Source organism: Talpa europaea, assembly GCF_964194135.1.
Source record: "Talpa europaea genome assembly, chromosome: 13".
In the NCBI taxonomy this organism is placed as follows: Eukaryota; Metazoa; Chordata; class Mammalia; order Eulipotyphla; family Talpidae; genus Talpa; species Talpa europaea.
This window is the reverse complement of record NC_140080.1, coordinates 50794186-50809346: the sequence shown is the minus strand read 5'-3', so window position 1 is coordinate 50809346 and position 15161 is coordinate 50794186. Positions and strand designations below refer to the sequence as shown.

The 15161-nt window shown below is 41.3% G+C and overlaps 1 protein-coding gene across 1 annotated transcript in view; it reads left to right on the top strand.

Moving 5' to 3' along the window:
- Nucleotides 1-15161, top strand: part of RAB31 (RAB31, member RAS oncogene family) — a gene marked incomplete at both ends in the record, with an annotated part of 144604 nt that overhangs the window by 73453 nt on the left and 55990 nt on the right. The window contains one exon of the mRNA XM_084251920.1: nt 4475-4556. Coding sequence (XP_084108046.1) covers nt 4475-4556 — 82 coding nt within the window. The remainder of the gene's footprint in view (nt 1-4474; nt 4557-15161) is intronic.

Here is a 15161-nt window from a genome sequence, read left to right as displayed (position 1 = left end):
TGGAAAGAGTTGTCTCTTATCAACTCCTGTGACTCACACTGAAAACATTTTGGCTCTGATGTACAAGCAGATTGTGTTGACATCTTGAACATATTTATGTGTCTACCTTTCTATTTCGACATTTACAAGGAAATGATGCTACTTCTCTGCTAAATTTTGGTTCCCACAGATAATGAGTTCAGTTCAACATTGCCATTGCTACCCCGACCACTATTCTAGAAGGTAATCAATCTATAGAGAGGAAAAAGATACCTGGGGTTAAGATTGTGAGTTGACAAAGAGTCTATAAAAAAACCCCAAGCAACCAAAGGAGAATGATTATCAGTTTTCATTTCAAATATTGGTATCTTTCTCCTACTGACAAAAAAGACAGGAACAAAGAAGGGTATGTGTGTGTATATGTAAGTGCGTGCCTGTGACATGTATATGAGTGAGCATATTTGTGTGTGTGTGTATGTATGAATTATATGTAAATAATGTGTATTTTTATGATTACTGAAACTGTTCCTCATGGACTTATTTCGTATCAAGTGTCACTTTCTCCTTTGTCCCTGCAGTGGTCCTTTAGAATATGCAAAGTAGGTATTGGTTCCATTTCACATATGAAGAAATAGTGGGGCTTTCTGAAAACTGATTCCACTCAGCCAGGCAGTGAGATCTCTGCATTCTGTCGCTGGCTGTGCCACTAGACTTTCTGACCAGGGACATATTTTATGGTTTTTTTCCCTACTCTAAAAATTTATGATTTTAAGATTTTTTTTAAAGGCATGGACTTAGTTTTCTAAGTCTTGAGCACTTTTTAAGGGTAGGGTTAATTTATTTTTTCACCCCAGTGCCTAGAATATATTGAGGAATGAATAAAAATAAACCAAAATAAAGCACAAAACCAAATTGTTGATATAGCAGTCTATATTAAGTTTTTTTTCTTTTTTTAAGATTTATTTATTTATTTATACAAGCACTGGGTACAGTCAGAAGCGCGGGAGTGTGAGAGGATTCACAGAGCCAGAGCAGGGGACAGAACACACAGACTGACGAAACACACTGCTGAGGGGAGCAGTGGGCGCTGCAGGAGAGGTCTGCTGCGCCATGTGGGACCCTCGCCGGCGGCCGGGGATTGAACTGGTGCTGCAGAGGCTGTGGGCAGCTTCGCAGCCCAATGCTCAACCGCTGCGCCACCAGGGGAGGCCCTACATAAAGTTTTAAAAGATGTTTATGAAAACCAAAAGGTTAAAGTAAAGGACAAAGGTTAGGGAGAAAAATATTTAAAATATATTATTACAAAAGATTAGTATAAAGTATAAAAGAATAAACATCCCAATTGAAAATTGGGCAGTGGTCATGTACTTCAAAGATTTACAAAACAAAAAATATAGGTGAAGACTGAAAACTAAAATACTGAATAAACTTACATAAGTATATTAAAAACAGGAATGATATGTCATTTTCCACCTGTCACACTGGAAGAGATTTGAAAGGCTAGTATTGATTGGGGGAAAGGTTGTCTTATCACTGATATATGTAGGATGGGTGTGTAGATTGGTACAATGTATAGTTCGGCAAATATGAAAATAGTTGCTCAAGGACACAGGGATATTCAGTTAGATACAGGGATATTCAGTTAGTCATCTTAGTGATGAAAAATAGGTAACCAAAATGTTAGGCAATGGGGTAGTGAATAAATCCATAACATTGTGTATAATATTCAACCATTTGCGATAATGATGTTGGTCTGTATTCTCAGAAATAAAAAGATGTCCATAATATATAAAATGAAAGAAATAGAAAATTTGTGTAGTGCATCATCATGGGGTTAAAAGTTGTCTAAAAATTATTTGGAAGTATATATAACAAATTACTAGCAGTGACTAGTGAATTACAATTGATTTTTATTTTGTTCTTTATTTTGATATTTTTTTGGTAAAGTATATGTATTGCTTTTATAATAGTGAAGTAATAAGGGTATTTCCACTTGGGAATATATCTGGCGTCATCAGTAGTTCAGGGTATATATTTTAAATACTTTTCAAGAAATAAAACATCATGGGACAGATACAGTTTTGATAACGTTGGGTCATATCTTCCAGAAAATTACTTACCCATTTAATGCAATTGTAGGTTGATAATTAGAATTGTTAGCCTTTGGGATGTGTATGTATGTGTGGGGATTAGTGGGGGGACTGTAGGGACATATACTTTTCTACTTGGGACTACTGTAGTCTGCCTCTTAATCTTGGGGACAAGCAGTAGAAATTGAGGAAATGTTAGTGGGATGAATACTGAGTGAGTACAGGGCCAAACTCTGTACCCTGGCAGGGCCATAGAAAAGTGAGACCAGAGATCCTTACACTTAATGAGAACATCAGTATTGTACCTAGAAAATTAATTTTGATTCAATGATAATATTGACATATAGTTTAAATCCTTTCAGTTGTCTTCAAGACATTGCCTTCTAAGCCAGTATCTAGTCAAGGTTCATATAGAGCAATTGTTTTTTTGCTCACTCTTAACCTAATTTCTAGAACAACCTCCCTGCCTTTTGTTTTGTGTGCTTTTCATTGACTTACTTGAAGCATGCAGATTGTTATCTTGCAGAAATTCCACATTTTAGATTTGCCTGATTACTTCCTCATGATTATATTCAGATTAAATATTCTTGGCTGGAATGCTGCAGAACTGATACACATACCTGTTTTTCTATCTCATCAAGAGACATCATGTCTCATTGTCCCATTACTAGGTTTTTTTTTTTTTTTTTGCTATTTTTTTCAGTGAAAGGGAAGCTTTATCTCAGAAAAATGTCAAGAATGTTACACATTCCTAGTATTGAATTTTTACATCCCTCATTACCACAACGAAAAAGATCATTTAAATTGTTTCAAATATGCAAACAAGAAAATACTAGGTGTTTTGTTACCTGCTGAGAATTCCAAATCCTTCCTTTTTTATGGAAAAAAATTAATATTTGTTAAGCTTCCAACCTTTATCTCTGTATTTATGCCAGCTGAGTGGGTATTAGAATATTATTCCATTAGGTGCTACTAGTATTGTACATATAGGTGAATATATAATGCAGTTTTCTGTTTGTGTCACTGCAAGACTAAGACTGTAACTTCACCAAATACCAGTTTTCCTTTTCATTCTTAGTTGCTGTAGAAATCAGTTTTTACTATGAAAGGTTTTATTTCCTCCCCTGAGATTTTTGAGGCATATTCATTGTTTTGGAACCCACTGAAGCTAAGTCTTTTTTTTTTTTTTTAAGATTTATTTATTTACGCACACAAGAACTGGGGTACAAGCCAGAGGCATGGGGGGGGGGGTGAGAGGATTCACCAGAGACAGAGTGAGGAGCAGAACAGGCAGATTGATTAAAATACACTGCTGAGGGGAGCAGCGGGTGAGTCAGGAGAGGTCTGCTGCACCATGTGGGTATCTCCCTGGCCGGCCAGGAATCGAACTCCTGGTGCAGTGGCTGCGGATAACTTCATAGATTGTGTCTTAACCTCTTGCGCCACCAGGGAGGCCATGAAACTCTTTTTGGAAACACATTTTCTGAATGCAATCTTTGCCTCCCCCTCTCCCCATCTCAGTCTTTAGTCAAACTAACAGAAATGCAGAACATTTTTGTTGGGTGAAAGGACCGTAATCCTCCTCCTGAGACACAGGGCAAGCTAGGGTTATTAGGCAGTTTTAGGGACAGTGTAGGAGGAGACCTCTGAAGAATTTAGGGAGACTTTAGAGATAAGGACAACCAAGGGAATATAACCAATTTCATTAGGAAAAACAAACACCCCAGGACCACGGACAATATTAATACTGTTAACGATGGTCCTGGTTTTTTTCAGGTGATAAAGGGAGGTGGAGACTAGAGAAATGGAGAGTGGTTTAATTTATGGACAACTTAGAAGGGCAGCTGAGTAACTTTAATGTAGAAATGCTCACCCGGAGGACTAGGCCATAAAGATAAAGTGACAAGCATGACAAATGGGGAAAGGGAAAGCTGTTAGATAAGGAATGTGAAATTCCCCCCCCCCCCCACTTAGTAAGTGTGAGACCCTCTGGGAGTTAACCAATCAGGGAGAGAGAGAGTAAAATTTAAACATAATGAGGGAGAGAATGTATATATTGCCAACGTAATATCCCGTACCCGCTCATCTTGGCCCCTCCCAGGTACCTTATACCTGGGAGTCTTTCTTTTTTGTCTCTTTTCTTCCTAAATAAACTCTTCTTTCAAAGACAAAATTTGTCTCTCTCTGCTTACTTACTCCAAAAAGTCTGTGAATTCCTTTCTATGGTTTCGCGAGACAAGAACTTGTGGTAAAGCGGCGGCAGTTGTTACACACGTTGGCATCACTCCTGTCCTCTTAGTGGCCTGGAAGGAGTCCTGCTGAGGTAATATTAACTTGTTTGAAGCAGGAATCTTTGTGAAGATGTTGGGGCAGTTGGTAACATGGAGATGTTGGTTCTTTTTCAGGGCGTCTTTTATGACCAAAACTGTGCCTTGTGGAAATGAACTTCATAAGTTCCTCATCTGGGACACTGCTGGTCAGGAACGGGTAAGAATATGTGATTGCTGGCTTTCTAGGGAAAATACGAGATTGGTTTCTGAAGATTTATTTGTATTTGGCAAGACTCTCTTGTTTGCAGGACACCCAGCCTGAAATGATTTAGGCAAAAAATGAAAGGCACTCCAGCTATGAGAAAAATGTAAGGGAATGTGTCTCTTCAGGCAGGATTAAGCTCATATCCTCTAAATCTATCCTCAAACACACTCATCACTCAAATACTTTTTTCTTTGCCTGCTTACCTTGAGACTGGCTTCATTTTTCAGCAGACCCAACCTCCTTCCTGTTGTGGGGAGAGGTAAGGGTGAGGCCAGAGGCACAGGCGTGAAAGAATTCACCAGAAACATAGTGACAAACAGAAAAGGGGGATTTACTGAAATACACTGCTGAGAGGAACAGTGGGCAAGACAGGAGAGGTCTGCGAAGAAGGTTTTAGCCTGTTTGCAGGCTTTTCATGACTGGGGAGTCGGTTTGGGCCAGTGAGTGTTGGAATGTCTGGTCTTGGGCACTGGCCTTTGACAGAGAATGTGTCCTGGTCCTGCTTCTGCACTTCAGGTGAGAGTGATCAGTCTTAAGGACCGGTTCCCATAGCAACCTTATCAATTCTCTTTATCTATTCAAGCCTCCCAAACCTTCCTGCTGCGGAATGGGTGGGGGCTTAGATTCTAACCTTACTAAGTAATATCCTGACACTTCCTTTACTTAGGGGAGGCAAGGAAGACCCTCATTAGCAATTACAGGCCTTATTTTGCTGCTATAGCAACCCTATGAAGGAGAATAACTCTTTCCCAAGAGTTGCACCCATGGTCTCAGTGCTTATGGGTTTTCATTGGCTGATTTGGGTCACACACTCACTCCTCTACTCTGTGCTGTATGATGTTTGGGAATTTGACACTCCTACTGGTGGGACCATGTAATACACTTACTCTTGGGTCAGTGGCTGTGATGCCCCATCTGAACCACTGGCTTGAAGTCAGGTCGACTTAGTTCCCCAAGGAAAATCTGGGTTCTCCTACTAAGAAATGGGGGAAAATGGACATTTAGATTATCAAAAAGAGCAGGTGACTTCTCTTTTGTTCTAAATTCTTTCTTAATTTTTAATGTGGGAAATATTGTTGGAGAATATTATTTAGGAAGATATATTAAAAAGTGAAATAATGATTATCAACAGACTGTATCCATAACAGGGTAGGTATGTAATTGAAACTTGGCCAGATGGAAGGATGGAACAGCTACCCACCTACCCAGGCTCTGAGACCAGAGAGCTACCAAAAAGCCCCAAAAGGCCAAAAACCATAACTAAGGGCTATAGCAATACAACACCCACACAGTAGGGGTCCCTGGGCTATAGCCTAACAAAGGACAGTGCCTGATCGTGTTAGGGGGAAATGATGTCCTGAGCTAATCTCATACAGGCTTTGTGGACTCCGCTCCCAGTCCAGACTAAAGCCATCAAGACATTGGGAAAGACAAATCCCATCACCACCAAAGGGAAGGTGGCTGGGACCTGAGGGTGGAGTTAAGCAGCCAGGTTGGGTATAAAAACCAAACACATGGGCCTTGGGGGGGCTCGCTCTCTCGCTTGCCTCCTGGCTTCACGGCTCCTGGCTTGCGGCCAGCTCTCAGAGTGCCATTTGGGATTCCAGATCAGCGGATTGGGTAGGACTCATTTAAAACTTTGTCTCCCACTTTTCTCCCTGAGCTGTACATTTCCTCATTTCCCCTTCCCTTGTAAATAAACCTTTTATTAACCTTTTGCATGTGCCTGCAGTAGAGCATTGATAAGTCCTTTAAAGTGCGCGGGTGAGGACCCACAGTCAGGCACCCCGTTTTGTATCGGGGCTGCCCTATAACAATAGGACAGGTCATTGTCTGTGGGTTCTCACCAGTGCGCACAATTGCAAGATACCTCAGGCTCCAAAACAACCATGGGTTTATTTTACTAACAGGGGAAACAAAGAGCTTACTGTATCCACAAGTGGCCAGTTATTTCACCCAGATAGCATCAGTGGTGGTCGCCACTGTGATGTTCACCAGGAATACTGGACAGCACTGGCCACTAATGATCCCTCAGAGTCGGTGTCAGAGACACCCAGTGTTAACAGCTCTTTGTCAGTTGTTGGGTTATACCAACAAAAACAGCTCTTTGAGACACCAGTCCCAGGGCCTTTGATGCTCCTTTCAGGCGATGTCAGAGACTGGGCCTCTGCAAAGGTCTTTGGCTTCTCTTCCTTCCTCGGAGGTTGGCTCCTAGATGCTTCTTTTTTCCTTTCTTTTTTGGGAGGCCAGGAATGGAGTCTTCCCCTTCTTTTTTTCTTCTTTTGGAGGCTGGAACCGTCTTCTTTTCTTCAGGTGCTGGTGCCATCTCTCCTCTGCTGGGACCGGCCCTCCTCAGTTCCCTCCGACCCTGACTTACATCCTGTTTCTGGATACCTCACCCACAAGTCTGATTGGATCATTTTTCAATCATGTGGCTGATTGGACCATTTAGCACCAATCAGCTCATAACTCACATCTGATTGGTCCATTCTACAATCCAGGAAGTACACTGTTACATAAAAGTGCTCTGAGGAGCAACTGCCACAACTTGTGGTGGAGCAGCAGGGTGAGAGAATACCACTGCTGCTCCTGGCTCCCACTGGTGAGGTGGCTGGGTTCCAGTGACATAATAAGTAGAGTGTACGTTATAAAGTCAAAAGGGGTGTCCAGAATAAATGATGCCCAGAGCTACCTTGTCTTAGCCAAGAACTTTCAAACTGATCAAAATGATTAAAACTTTCATCAGAACCAATAATAAATAATGGAGTAAAATTAACTGAACTTTTCTTTTATTCAAGCTCAAATATCACCTTTCTGCCTATTCCCATTTTAAAATGTCAGCACTTCCTCCTTTCTGCTACTTACTCTACTCCATTTTCCTCTTTATAGAAGGTGATTATGTAGCTCTTAATATACTGCTTAAATCACCTACTGATCTGTTTACTTCCCTTCTCTCTCTTTAAAATAATGAGAATCTGGGGTTCATGATAAGCCATCATTTTCATTATCTGCTCCAAACTAATCAAATGTAGGTTGATATGATTTTTACTTTATATAAATCCCCATTTAAAGCTAAAGTTCTTGCATTTGTAGATTAAAACATTTTAAAGATTTTTTTTTTTTTTTAATGAGGACAAGTCTTCTGTCCTACAAATGCTAACCTCATTAGAATGTCTTCAATTTGGGTGCTAAATTGAGAGCACAGAGCACATGTGACGTGGCTGCCTGGAGCACCTCTTGAACGCTTAGTTTAAAGGTTCCTGCTGACTCCTGAAATGAGATGCTGGATTCAAAGAAAGTGTCCACTTAGGGATGCCCTCTTTACGTATTTATGTGTTCTCTGCAGTTGGTATGCTAGTTTTGTTTTGTTTTGTTTTGTTTTGGATGGTTTTTTTTCTTTTAGATTTTATTTAAACTTGAGAGAACTTCTTGCTCCCTTTTTTGTTTTCAGTCTTGAAATACAGTTGATTCTTGAACAACATAGAAGCTAAGAGGCACAAAAAAAAAATCTGTGTATAACTTCTCACTCTCCTAAGTCAACACACTGGTGTCTTGGTAGCCACTGGTGATTGGTTTAAGGACTCCCTTCCCCAAATCCTCCAAGCCTCAAGTTTCTTGGAGTCAGCCTTTCATATCTGAGCGTTACCTGCACCTCTGTTGGTTAAATCTGGTTGAATCCCTGTTGGTAAATTTTGAATCCTTGGATATGGGGGGTCAATTGTACTTATTAAAAGCAAATGTTGCAGTTAAGTAGCTTCAGGCAGTTCAAACCCATGTTGTTTAAAGGTCAACTGTAGTTGCTTTTAGGGAGGGTGATATGTCTGTTTTACAAAGAGCAGACTTAGAATTAGCAGCACTTCTGCTTCTCCTGGCCTAGTATCCTGAGGGCTTGCTGCGTTGCGAGCACGGAGGCCTGTGCTTTGAGCCTCTGCTTTGATTCAGTCCTCACAGTACTCTGAGGTAGGGACTATTTTTATCCCCATTTACGGGTGAGGTCACTGAGGCACAGGGAGATTCAGTAACACCCTCAAGATGACACAACTAATAAAGTGGAAAGCTGAAATTTGAATCCAGCAATTTGTGTCCTGAGCTTTCTAATTTTGCTCTAATAAAAAAAAAAATCACAAAAAGTCATGCAGATGAAAGTAAAATTATCCCAAATCCCACCAAATAGATATTTCCACTCTTGGCCTTAGATGACCCTTCCTCAGATATCTCACCATGTGTGCTGATAATTTCATGTCAGTGAATCATGATTCTTTATAACCTGATGTTTTCAGTTGGTAATACAGTATTCCTAAGGGGAGATTTTTGTGTGATCTGAATAGAGCATCTGACATTTACTTATGTATTTTAATATAATATTCAAGGGCTAGCCCTTCTGATGAAATTTAGTACTCTAAAATGATTATTGTAGCCTGGCTCACTTACCATCTCAGAGCAAAACAGCAACAGCGTATTTCTCATATGACCGTATTTCTAATTATTCTAATTGCTTTTCCAAAACAGAACTATGAGAGGTTATAGATACCTGTGACTATATTGCTTTGTCTACTTTTAAAAACATTACTATTAAATGGAAATGGCACAGCTCCATAGTAGTTCTTTATGCTTCAGGGAAGGACTGAGTTTTAGAGAGTAATTTCAGGTGAATGCTATATATAATCCATGTTTGTGAAAATGTGTGAGCAATACGTATATGGCCTTTGTGGTCATCTGATCTCTACCCTCAAAGGCCTGATTTAGCTGTGCTCGTGCCGTCCTTGTCTGGTGTCCCTGGGAACAGTCTTCTATCTCTCCAGCAATGGCAGTTTTTCAGTCCTTTTGGCAGCTTGTTGCTGGACTTAATCGTGCTTGTAATGACGTTGCCTAATGTGTGAGCTAAAAATAAATTCCCTGCTGTTGCTTGTGCCTATTGCTATTTGTTCTGTCTCATTAATTGTTGGCATCCAGTGCATTTTATCACCTCTCCTTATCTCTGTAGAAATCTGCTACTCTTCTCCTTGGTTTTCATAATTTTAAACAAAATCTCTTCAGATTTATGAGTTGACAATATAAAGGCAGATTTCTGTTACTTTAAAGGAGGCTAATGCTCATCTCAGTGATTTGCAAAAGTTAATTACTCAATTTTTTTTTTTTAAGACTTATTTATGCAACTGGGGTGTAAGCCAGAGGTGAGGGGGTGGGGGTGGGGTGGAGGTGGTGTTAAGAGGATTCACCAGAGAGAGTGGGAAGCAGAACAGGCAGATCTACTGAGATACGCTGCTGAGGGGAGCAGCAGGCAAGGCAGGAGAGGTCTGCTGCGCCATGTGGTTTGCGGGCCACCCGGAGATCCAACTTGTACTTGTGTTTTGGTGGCTGGTGATATCTTGATAGTGCTGTCTTTAACCCCTGTGCCACCAGGGAGGCCCCCCTCATATTTGTTTATTTGTGGATTGAGGGAACTAAAGTTCTGCCTGGCGTACACAGCATCCCAGTTAATGCCCACTTACTGTCCCGTACTAATTCTGTATTATAGTTGGGGCACAAATTCCTACCCTTGAAAAATCGCACTTCCCTCTGAACAGCAGGGCCCTCCCTCGTCCCTCTCTGATGAAGAGAGCATTCATTCTGGATACACTGTCATTCTTAATTTTGCATGTCTTTTGACTACACATCACATCATCTTATGATTCTTGCAGTGGCAGGCGGTAATCCATAGAGTGCTTCTATAACAAAAAAAATGCTTCTTAAAATTTACCACTTTTTAGTTGATTGGTGAAAATAATTTGTTAGAAGCCTGACATTTTCAAAATTTGTACATTCAGCTTGTTGCTACCTAGAGGAGTATTGAGGAAGGAAGTGTGCCTTTAGAGGCCCCGTGTTACAGCAGCATTTTAGGGATTTCATCCTGTCTTCTTCTGGTGGGATGTTGTACTGGTTTCTGCTTTATCCTGTGAGGAGAATGCAGCAGTAGATGCATTTAAACCTTTAAATCATAACTACTAGCTGTCTTAAATTTTAACTACTTGTAAACTGTCTTTCATCTCTGGAGATTATTTGTAGATGGAAATGCAGCTTTGAGCTCAGAGTGGTACCTAAAGAAAAAAATTCTGAATAAAGTGTTAAATATTTTTAATGTTTAAGTGTGTTCCCTGTAGTAAATTTCTATAGAACCAAAACAAGATAGTATTTGTGAAGGTATCACTTAGAGTTTACCAAACGATTATTGTACAATTTATCTTTGACTATATTACATATTTTAAAAGTAGGAATATCTTCAAAATAGTATTATTTGTAGCTGTTGAGTTTTTCCAGAAATATTTCTAACCTGGAATGAAACTTTCTTTTTCTGATGCATGCTGCTAAAAATAATGTAGTAACATTCAGAAACGGATTGACTTAAAAGACATACTTTTGAATCAGTCACTTTCCTAGTTACTGTACTAACTTTTTTTTCCCAACTGTAAGAGTCTTCAAACATTCCGGAGAAGCACAAAACATAATGATTAAACATCTATATTGGCACCCACCAGAGGTGTTTAATCTTTATGCCTTCTGTCAAAAGTTTTCTTTGAACCCTGTCTCCTTGAAGAAGGACAAGTAAGGCCTTGACTTCCAGGTGCTGACAGCTGAGTGATTGTGGTCATGAAGTTTGGGTGCCTGTGCTGTTCAGCACTTCTGCTTGCTCACCTACTTTGGCTTAACTTTGCAAGTACCTTCCAGCCCCAGAATATGAAAGACTAGGAGACTGAGCACGTGCTGAGAGTGGGAGCAGGCCACTGAGCAAACTGTGGTATAAACCCTGGGGATCAGTGGGCCCTGAAGAAAAAAGAAAACTGAATACCACGAATAAGAGATCAAACCCAGACTTTACAAATATTAAAAGAAACTTTTTTACTTACTCTTCATCTTTCTTCCAGAACCAGAGATGCTGGTCAAGAAACTGGCTCACTAGTCATAGGCCATTGCTAAAGTCAGAGGGAAATTTGACCTTCTGAAGTCCTTTAAGAGTGGGACCCTTACAAGCTCAGAATGTGCAGCTCTTTGTTTTGTTTATTTTTCCTGTGCTTGCCCTGCAGGCCCTGGAAGCACAGGCTCAGCTGTGAACACTGGCACCAATAACATACTCCCGGAATAGGCTTCTAACTGCTTTTGGAGGGAATGCTTCATCCTATTGCACTTTTCCCCCAAATCCTTCAGAGAACTGTTTTCATAGAAAAAATCAAAATCAACAAGCAGCTATAAACCAGAGACACACTACAGGGGGTAGGGGGGTAGGAAGGGGCGGGGAGAGGAAGGACTAGAGTCAAAATAAGGGGGGGGGGGTGCAATTGTGTGGGGAATATAACCAAAATGAAAAAATGCATACATTGTGCAAAAATGAAAAATGCTGTAAGAATTTTATAAAATAAAATATTAAAAAAAATAAAGAGTAGAATAAAAAAAAAAAGAAACTTCCCTCTAGTGGGATAACATAGAGTACACACACACGATACTGCTCTTCCCTTCCTTCATAGAACAGTGCTTTCAGTGAGGGCGATTTCCTCTCCATCTCCCCAAATGCTACCCCCACAGAAAAAACTGAATGAAGAGGATGGTAAGTAGACAGATTGCAACTGTGGTGTGTTCTGTGAAAAATGAGATCAGCAGCTAGCTGGCCCTATGGTGATTACACCTCATCATTCATCTCCTTTGAGAAGAAGCCCCAGGAATCACCTCTAGTTAAAAGTGCTGTAGCTGAAGAGGTTCAAGGATGTGAAAAAAATTGGCGGTAGGAGCCACTGAAGGGAAGGCGGTGTTTGAGGAGGGAGTAATGGCAGCCATGTGGGCAGAACTGGAGCTACTTCTCACTAATCTGGTTCCAAGGGTCCTGCTGTTTGGGGGTGTTGGTGACATTCGGGGGATTGGGAGTATGGGTGCAGAATTACCTTCCTCAGTGGCAGAAGCCACTGACAGGAGAGAAAGAAAAAGGACATGCCCATATAGTAAGGTCTTAGAGGAAAACAGTAAACATTTCAGCCTTCAGCCAGTGAGTGGGGAAAGCTGGAAATGTGGGAGACAGAACAGGGAGAGGAGAGACAGGGACAGCAGAGGGGAAAACCTCAACTATGGCAATGATGAATTGAGATTAAAAAATTAAATAGCAGGATGAGCAAAAAATAAAGTGGGAATTGTATGGGGACTATAACCAAGATGAAAATGCATACATTGTTAAAAATGAAAAATGATGGGGCCTCCCCGGTGGCACAGCAGTTGAGGGTGGGTTGCGAAGCTGCCCGCAGCCTCTGCAGCACCCGTTCGATCCCTGGCCGCTGGGCGAGGGTCCCCACATGGCGCGCAGACCTCTCCTGCCTCCCGCTGCTCCCCTCAGCAGTGTACTTCGGTCCTTCTGCCTGTTCTGCTCCCCGCTCTGGCTCTGGTGAATTCTCTCACTCTCCCATGCTTCTGACTTTACCCAGTAGTTGTATAAATGAATAAATAAATCTTTTTTAAAAAATGAAAAATGATGTAAAAAATATATAAAATGTAAAAAAAAATAAAAAAGCAAAACAAACAGCCAAAAAAAAAAAAAGAATTCAATTGTTGTAACAAACCATTTAACAAAATAAGAGTAACAGCCATCTCAACAACAACAAAAAAATAGCAGGATAAGCATATCCTGCTTGAAAGTAGTCTAACCTTTGCCCCTTCTGTATTCTCTCTGCCACAGTAAACCCCCCTGTTTTCCTTTGTTTCCCCATGACTGTCTCGCCCCCACCCCCTCCTCTGTGGGCTTCCAGGGCTTCTTGCACTACCTACCCTCCCTTTCAGGGAAGCCATGTTCTGTATGTGGTGACTGCTACATGAAGATTCTGCACACGTCAGGTAATGACATTTTACTGATCTGTACTTTAGTCTGGAGCGCCCTGAGTAACCTCTAATTATGAGGCATTGTCTCGGCCTTAGGTTGAGGCCAATTTCCATTTTGCTGACTCTCAGAGGATATGTGGTAAACATTGTAGGCAGCCATGCTGGAGACAGACGAATGAACGCCGGGGCTGGGGCTGATTTTATTAAGGGGCTAAGGAACACTTAACCTAGTTGTGTTTTCTCCCTTCCTCTCCCTCTTCCTTTTGTGCTGTAATTTCCTAAGTGGCTAAAAGAAGGATGACGGGCCCTTTGACACCTATGAATGTCATTCTTGATGAAGAAATAAGGCACATGAACTTGGCTTAGTAAAAAGAGCATGCGCTGTTGTGCTGAGAATGTGTCTGACCAGGACAACAGGGGTCTCAGATCTCAGACCTCTATAGACACAAGGCCAGAGCAGCTTTGCAAGGTGGCCTTACTCTACCCTTCACTCCAAGAAAAATGTGGGCTCTTTGGGTGCAGGGATCTTGTTTGTCACTTTGCCTTTTGTTTTTGTTTCCTGTTGCTGCTATCACATCACACATTAGTAACTCAAAACAGCACAGCTTCACCCTCTCACAGTTCTTAAGGACAGAAGCCCAAAATGGTCCTCACTGGCTAATACCCACACGGAGCAGGGCTGTTATCCTTTGGAAGCTTTAGAACTGGGCCTGCTTTCTTGCCTTTTTCAGAGACTGTCCACATTCCTTGGCTTGTGGCCTCTCCCTCCATCTTCAAAGTCAGCAACAGAGATATCTCTGACTTTCTAGCCTCCCTTTCCCACTTGTAAGGGTCCTTGAGATGACATTGGCTCAATTGGATAATCCAGGATAATCTTCCATCTCAAGGTCAATTGGTTTGCAACCCTTATTCCCCCCAGCCATGTACTGTAACATATTCACAAGTTCCAGGGAGTAGGATGTGAGTATCTTTAGACTCATCATTCTGCCTACCAACTCCTGTTTTCCCATTGCTGAGCACATCGCCTGTCCTGTACCAATGTTGAATAAATACCTGTTAAATGAAGGAATTTAGTGTAAACCAGTATCTTTTTACATCAATTTAAGTAATGTTTCATTTCAGAGAAGCAGTTTAGGACTACGAAAAACATGGGATTTGAACTCAGAAAACCTGTTGAAGAGCTGTGTGCCCTTGGGCAATTTAGTTAACTGTTTTGAACTTTGGTTTTCTCATCTGTAAAATGGAAACCATCCTTTCTAGTCTACCTACCTTCCCAGGGTTAATGAGTTCATCAGATAAGTGCAGTCATTATTTGTTGAGTCCCTGCTCTGGCCCAAATAGGGCACCAGGGAAGGATTCTTAGGAGAGGTGCAGTTGAGAAGAGGTGTGAATATGCAGCAAGGCATCTGAGCAGGGCAGCCCGGGATCCTGTGATAAGCAACCTGCTACAGTTCTTGGACTATAACTCATGTCATCTCTGACATTGAAAAGTTATGTTAACTCAGCCAGGACAAGCTGAAAATATATATTCCTTGACGGGATGCTCAGCCTTTGGATGTAGATTCGCTGAGCCAAGTACTGATACAGTAAACCTGCTTCTTGTTAGCCTTGGTGTCCTGGTTTCCTTTACTCCACCTAACAAATAAAGTGAGGGATTGAGCCTTGTCTAGGAAAGGAGCATCCCAGGCTAGGGGAAGGCCTTGCGCCTGCAAGTTCAAGAACAGT